Raw genomic sequence first — 7,556 nt, forward strand, 5'->3', positions numbered from 1 at the left:
TAGACTTTGCAATCCAAGAAGAGAATGGGGCGGCCAAGGGCTGGGGCTCTCGACCAGCAGCTGGAATCGGCCTTCTCAGGTGGTCCTCGGGGCGGCACGGCGGTGGCTAGGCGGCTGTACGGCATCTGGAGTTGAAGGAGAAGAGGAATGTTGGAAGCCGATGGAAAGAAAGGAAGAAAAGGGAGAATGGCGTGAGCTTGGTGAGGAAGATGAGGGGAGGCAGCTGATGCTTAGGGTTTTAGGATTATTTTGTGTTGTGTGTGTTATATTTAAGTGTGGTGTATGTATAGGTAGGTGGTGTGTTTGTAGGGTATGCATAAAAGTGCTTTTTCACTAGTAAAAGTGTTGCTTTTATTATTAAAACTTTAGGTTATAGGATTTTGAACTCATTTTTAATTTCTAAGTCTAAAATCTTTAAATTTAAATATTAATAATATAATTTCACTAGTCCGAGTCCAAAAAGGCAAATTTTGAGAAATATTGGGAATTACGCGCAAAGATGTGCTTACGCGATTTTCTTTACTCGAAAAATTTAAAAATTAAATTTTATTTTTATTTCCTTCAAATTTTAATAATTTTAGGCCATAAAAATTTAGAATATGAGATTCTCCCGTGTCCACCTTTACCGCATGCCGGGGCCGAAGGTCACTAATTTCAAGCATCTCAAGTAATTAAATTTAAATATCCTCGCAATTAAATTCTAAGGAAATTTAAATCATTTAAATCACCATGAATTTTAGAAATTTAAATATCAAAGCTAATTTAGACATAGAATTTAAATTTTGAAACATAGGAGTCACAACAACAAATAAACATTTGAAGGAATTTAAACACTAACTTAGAAATTAAAATCAATACTTTAATTATTTTGATGTCATAATGTTAAATAAAATATTTAAATAATAAATTGAGCGATTAAAATAATTTAAATAAACTAAATGATTGTTTAAAAGTCATGTAAATAAAATACACAAGCGGAATAAAAAATCTTTAAAACGACTTGGACGATTGAAAGCATTTAAATAAATAAGATAGACATTTAAAATAATTTAAAATAACTAACCACTAAACTTAAGCTATTTAAAACAAATAAGTTGGACAATCCAAAAATATTTAAATAAATAAGCTTAACAGTTAAAATCATTTAAATAACTATCCAGTAAACTTAAATCATTTTAAATAAATAAGTGGTACAGTTAGGATCATTTAAACAAATAAACTAAATAATTAAAATCATTTAATTAAGCAAACTTAAACCTTTAAAATATTTAAAGCAAATAAGTTGCACAATAAAAATCATTTTGGCAATTAAACTTAAGCAATTAAAAGTATTAATTAAATAGTTAGTACAATAAAAAATTTAAATAAATAATTAATATTTTATTAAAAAATAATTAAGATAAATAATTTTAAATCGCTTAAAATTAAAAATAATAATCATAATATTTATTTAATTTAATGAATGCGATTTAATAGATCGGATTTTAGGTGCTACACTTGGTTTCTGGAGAACTAAATCATTCCGGTCACCAAGATTTTTGAGTCTGAGCTAGCCATCTTTTCACCATGATTAGTTATCATTCAAGTAAGCAGTCATCTCTTCTATCTCTTCATTGATGACATCGTCGTGAGGAGGAGATATAAACGCAGCTTCTAATGGTTCCTGGAATGTATCATGCGCATAATCATACAAAAGTGAGTCCACAACATCTATTTGAAAACATTCTTCATTACATTGTGAAAATTTCAGTGCATTAAACACATCAAAGGAAATATTCTCCTCTCCCACCCTCAGATGTAGTTCTCCCTTTAGGACATCGATGAGTGCTTTTCCTGTTGCCAAGAAAGGTCTTCCCAGAATAAGTGGCATGTCCAAGTCTTCCTCCATATTAAGTACCACAAAATCCACCGGAAAGATGAATTTGTCGACTTTCACCAGCACGTCTTCCATTATCCCTCTTGGATTTTTGATAGACCTTTCCGCCAATTGCAATGACATCTTGGTGGATTTCGGTTCTCCCAAGCTCAGTTTTCTGAAAACAGAATATGACATTAAGTTTATGCTAGCACCTAAATCACACAAAGCTTTATGAAATTGCACATCATTAATAACACAAGGGACAGAGAAACTCCTTGGATCTTTTTGCTTCGGTGGGATCTTGTTCTGAACTAGTGCTGAGCAATTTTCTGTTAGACTGATCATTGCATGCTCCTCCAATTTTTTCTTGTTGGAGAGAATCTCTTTCAAGAAATTAGCATAGTTGGGCATTTGCATCAATGCGTCGGCGAGGGGGATGTTTATATTCAATTTCTTGAATACTTCTAGGAATTTAGCAAACTCAGAATCTAGCTTGGCCTTCTTGAGAGCTGCAGGAAAATGTGGTGGAATAACAATATTTGACTGTGATGTGGGTGGTTGTGTAGAAGTAGAAAACTTACCTGCAGGTTTCTCTAATATAGCTGGTTCTGGCTCTTTCTCGCCTCGTCTCTCACCTTCCATTCTCTTCCCACTTCTTAATTCAACAGCCTTGACCTGTTTCTTTGGATTCTTTTCCGTGTCACTTGGAAAAGTACCCAGCTCTCTGTTGGACATTGCTTTAGCTAACTGCCCTATTTGATTTTCCAAATTCTTAATCGATGCATCCTGATTCTGCATTCTGGTTTAAGTGGATGATATGAACTTATGCATCATCTGTTCCATGCTTGACTTCTCCTCTTGAGGCTATTTTTCGTATTTCTGATTCCCATATGGCCTATTATTCTGTCCTCCCCACGAAAAGTTTGGATGCTGTTTCCACCCTCGATTATATGTATTTTAGAATGGATCATTCCTAGGGCATTTTTGATTTCCTACATGGTTTACCATGCCTCCCTTTGGCTGATATGATGGATTGCCTGTCTGACAATATTTTTTGAAGTGTTCAGCACCACATTTATCACACCACACTTCTTGAATATGCATCGCAGACTGCCCTAGAGTTAGCTCTTCAATCCTCTTATTCATGACCTCAAGCTGAGCTTCTACTGAGGTGAATGCATCAAGTTGATGCATTCCTGCGGATCTCCTGGCTACACTTCTCTCAAACTGAGGGTGATAGCTACTAGATGTCATTTCCTCAATTAACTCATATCCATCCTCTGGTGATTTTTGTAATAAATTACCACCTGCACCTGCATCTAGCATGGTGCGATTAGAGTGAGGAAGACCATAATAAAAAGTTTGTACCACAAGACCGTTTGGTAATTAGTGGTGTGGGCATCTCCTCAATAGATCTTTATAGCGCTCACATGCTTCATAGAGTGTTTCCTGTTCGGCTATTCTCTTTGAGCAAATGTTGTGATGTCAGCTCTCAGCTTCATCGATTTAGATGGTGGGAAGTATTTGGTGAGGAAAGCTTTCGCGTGATCATCCCAAGTGGTGATCGAACCTGCAGGTAGATTTGTTAGCCATGCTTTAGCCTTATCTCTTAAATAAAAAGGGAATAAACGCAAAGGAATAGCATCATCAAAAACTCCCTGCATCTTGAAAGTATCACATATTTCTAGAAAATTTTTCAGGTGAGCATATGATATGATCATCGATTGTCATCCCACCAAATTGGGCTGTGTTTTGCACCATTTGAATGATGGTAGGCTTTATTTCAAAATGATTTGCTGCTATGGTTGGCCTGATGATGCTTGTTTTGGCATTTTCGATGGATGGCAAGGCTCTATCAATCATTGACCTGTAGATAGGTGGTGCATTATTCTCAACTTCTCCATCTCCACGTAGTCTTTCTTGTTCTGTCATTGTTTCTCTCTGTTGCCTTCTTCTCCTACGAAAGGTTCTTTCGATTTCACGATCAATAGGGATGAGTTACAACTCAAATGGATGTTGCATGCACTGCAAGAGAATCCTGCAGTTCACAGATGAAAATAATGATTAAAATTGTTGTAAATAAAATTAAATAAGATATATCAAAGCAATCAATAGTCCCCGGCAACGGCGCCAAAAACTTGATCGAGCAAATACTAACACTTAAAATTGATATAAAAATCTTTCTATTACGCCCAAAATTATCGCAAGTACATGACTCAAGTTATAGTAAAGTGTACTCAGTACGAGGATCGTCCTCAGGGACTATGTCCATAATGATTTATTTATCTTCTTGTTTCTACCCAAAGTATCGAAATTTTGAAAATTGATTATTACTAAAATTTATAACTAATGAACTCAACTTGAATAACTAGAATTAATGCAGATAACGAAACCAACTTTTCAAGATCGAAAAAAAAATAATATGAAAGGATTTTTTTGGAATTTCGTTTCACCTTTCCCCTAATTGAACTGGAAGATTGAATCTTACTTTAATACACAAAAATTTGACAGAAATTCCTGAAATATAGACACACTCTCTCGAGTTTATGCCAATCTTACTCAAGTTAATGAAACAATTAAATCTCTTTAATTATTTATCATTAATAATTACTTTGAGTTCTTTGAATTCCTACAACTTTCAACCTGGTGGTCTATGGTTATCAACATGTACTAAATATCATATCTCTATGCATATTTTAAGTCCATGAATTTTATCACTCTTCTTAATCATGAATATATCTCTCGACAACAATTCACAACTTACGAATCTATGCTAAAGTTAGCTATTCCTCAACATAGAATAATAAACCATGATAAAATCATATACTAGTATAAATCAAACTCAATTCGTCCAAAAATTTCAATCACACATACATGTTTCGGGGTTTGGATCCCCTAAATTCCAACAAAAGATAGTTTAGCTACTACAACTCATCATAAAATTCAATCTTACAATGTTTTTGAACATAAAAATCCAGAAATTGTGAAGAAGAAAAACTCCCAACGAGAAAAAGAAGTCTTCGATCTTTAGCAGCCGCCTCAGCCTCAATCCTCTGCCTTTCTAACCCTTGAAATGTATGAAAATATCCTATATATAGTGCCCCTCAGAGTCTTTTCCAAATAAAACTCCCAGAATAAATTTTCCAAATTATGCGCTGGCGCCCGAGAGGTAGAAAACAGTCGCTCGGGCGCTAGGTTTCTGCCTTGACTCTTTTAGTTCAAACAGGCATGCGCGCGGGCGGCTGAAATGTACCGCGCGGGCACATGCTTTCTGACTTTTTTCTTCTTCTTTTTCAATTGCTGCGCTCGAGTGGTAATAAACAGCAGCTCGAGCGCAGCTAATTTTTCAGAAATATTTCTTTTCTTCTTGATTTCTTGCAAAATAACAATAAAAACCAGAGGAGTGAACGATATGCATGAGAAAACACTAAATGCAACATGAATAAATTAAAATAAACAAAATGACACAATACTAATGCAAAACACATAAAAACCAAGTAATAAAACACGCAAAAATGACTTCTATCAGCCATTCAAAAACTTGACAATGCAAAAATGAAGCCAGGGGAAACCATGGCTAAGTTTGACAAATGGTTTAGTAGTATTTTTTGTGAGCTTATTACTCTGGTTAAGTCATACTCTAACCGTGAAATTGTCTTGAAGGTCATGCGTGCTTTTCCTAGACAATGGGATGTCAAGAAAGTGGCCATGAGAGAATCTAAAGACTTTAGCAATGCATAGCTTTATGAACTATTTGCTGACATGAAAGCCTACGAGTTTGAAATCGGAAATAGAACAGAAGAGGATCCCTCAACTTCTAAACCAACCAAAGCTCTGTTAGCGACTGTTGCAAGTAAACCAATCGAGGAAGCTTCAAGAATAAATATTGTAGTAACCTGATTCCCAATCAAGAAATTAATATATCTAAGCATGTTTAAATGACTAAAACATGATTAAGGAACCCTTATTTATGGAAAAATAAGTAGAAATTCAGATTCTGGATGTTAAAAAATGGCCTAAAGGATATCTAGGGTCTGAATAGTTTAGAATGTCTGAACTATATCATGTGGAATTCAAAAGATACAAACTAGTTTTGATGGAAAGGATGTGTTCGGAAGCACCGAGCAGTTTGGAAGCTCCGAACTCGAGATCAGAACGTCCGAACTCTCCAAGACAATTAAATAGGGTATGAGTTTCTGATTGGTGATTTGACTCAATGCAGTTCAAAAACTCCAAACCAAGGATCGGAAGATCCGTACTCCACCTCCAATAGTGAGTTGTCCAATCATAGGACACTCGTTTGGTGGTGAGGGATTAGAATCTCTGAAGGCACGATCTAATGCTTCAAACTCAAATCAAAAGCTCTGAACGTAGATCGGAAGTTTTGAACTCCTGTCTATAAATAGAGGGCCGAGGCAGCAATTTTCTTCACATCGATCACACTTCTCTCTCTTGTTTCAGTCTTCATTTTAAGGCTTTTTGGCTTTGTATCGAGGGCCTGGCGATAGAGAGGCACTATCGGAATTGTAGCGTAGTTGTGCCTAGATTTCTAGTCCATCGCCATCAGTGGGCTAATGTTGGACTCAGGTAATACTCTGAGATCCTTGATAATTTTTGAATTATCTATTAACTTAGTTAAGACTTTAAGATTGGTATAACTTATACTTTATACCTTTGATTATAGGCTTAGATACTAGGTTTTTCTCCTAGACTTGACCTATAGAGGTACATAAGTACTTATTGAGATATGTAGCTGAGTATGCATTCTTATGTGTTGAATTTTATCTACCATAATATGCATGTATTACTACTCATATGTTGCATAAAAATGTATCAACTTGAGCCGTATGTCCTCTGAATCTTGGGCACGACTCCACTACTATCCTGGAAGAACTTCGTTACTGCCCGACCCTCGATTATAAGGATGGAGGGAAACTGTGTGAATTTGTAAGGATTCTGAATCTGGGAAGGCCTATTTATAGGAGGATTCGGACCTTTGGAATTGCACTTCGGAAGTTCCAATCTACGCATACATGCTACATTCCGAAATTCTTTGATCGGAAACTCCGAACTACCCTTCGGATGTTTCGATCTCAAGCATGAATTTACGTGTCTTGTGCGCCTTTACACCTAAGGGAAAGCCTGACCTTCCGAAACCTAGTTTGGATCTTCCAAATTTCCACGTGTTCGAGTATGGTTGACACCTCACACTCTGCATGTCCTAACTCTGATCGGACCTTGCATACCTCCCTCTGCTTTCGAACTCTAAAAAGGTGACTTTGGTGCTTTCAAACTCATTGTGGGATCCGAAGCCTAGTTTCCTAATTTTTTTATCCGTTAAAGAATTGGTTAATTAAGATAATGATCCCTTAATCATGTTTTACAATTTAATCTTAAAAAAAGGGTGCGGGTCACTACATTGTCTCCACTTGAAGAGATTTCGTCGTCGAAATAAAACTATAGGAAACTATTAACATCACAATAAAACGTTCTTTTAGTAAATCTGAACGTTTTACAAGGTAAAACTACTGAAACCAAAAGAAAGTACAAAATCAAAACAACTTAGGATGCTCTGAGATCATACGACTCTCTAACTGCCATGTCGCTTCCTCGGTACCTCTACATTGCCACTGAACCATGACTAGTGGCATGAACTTGTTTTGAAGTACTTTATATTTTTCGACGATGATCCTGAGTG

General features: G+C 35.9%; 1 protein-coding gene across 1 annotated transcript; it reads right to left on the reverse strand.

The window, feature by feature from the left end:
• Positions 1 to 1,570: 1,570 nt before the first annotated feature.
• Positions 1,571 to 2,656, reverse strand: LOC140889218 (uncharacterized). The gene has a single exon (XM_073296927.1). The coding sequence runs from the start codon at positions 2,654 to 2,656 to the stop codon at positions 1,571 to 1,573; it is 1,086 nt and encodes a 361-aa protein (XP_073153028.1).
• Between the last annotated feature and the right edge of the window lie 4,900 nt (positions 2,657 to 7,556).

This window comes from Henckelia pumila, chromosome 3 (assembly GCF_033568475.1).
Source record: "Henckelia pumila isolate YLH828 chromosome 3, ASM3356847v2, whole genome shotgun sequence".
NCBI lineage: Eukaryota > Viridiplantae > Streptophyta > Magnoliopsida > Lamiales > Gesneriaceae > Henckelia > Henckelia pumila.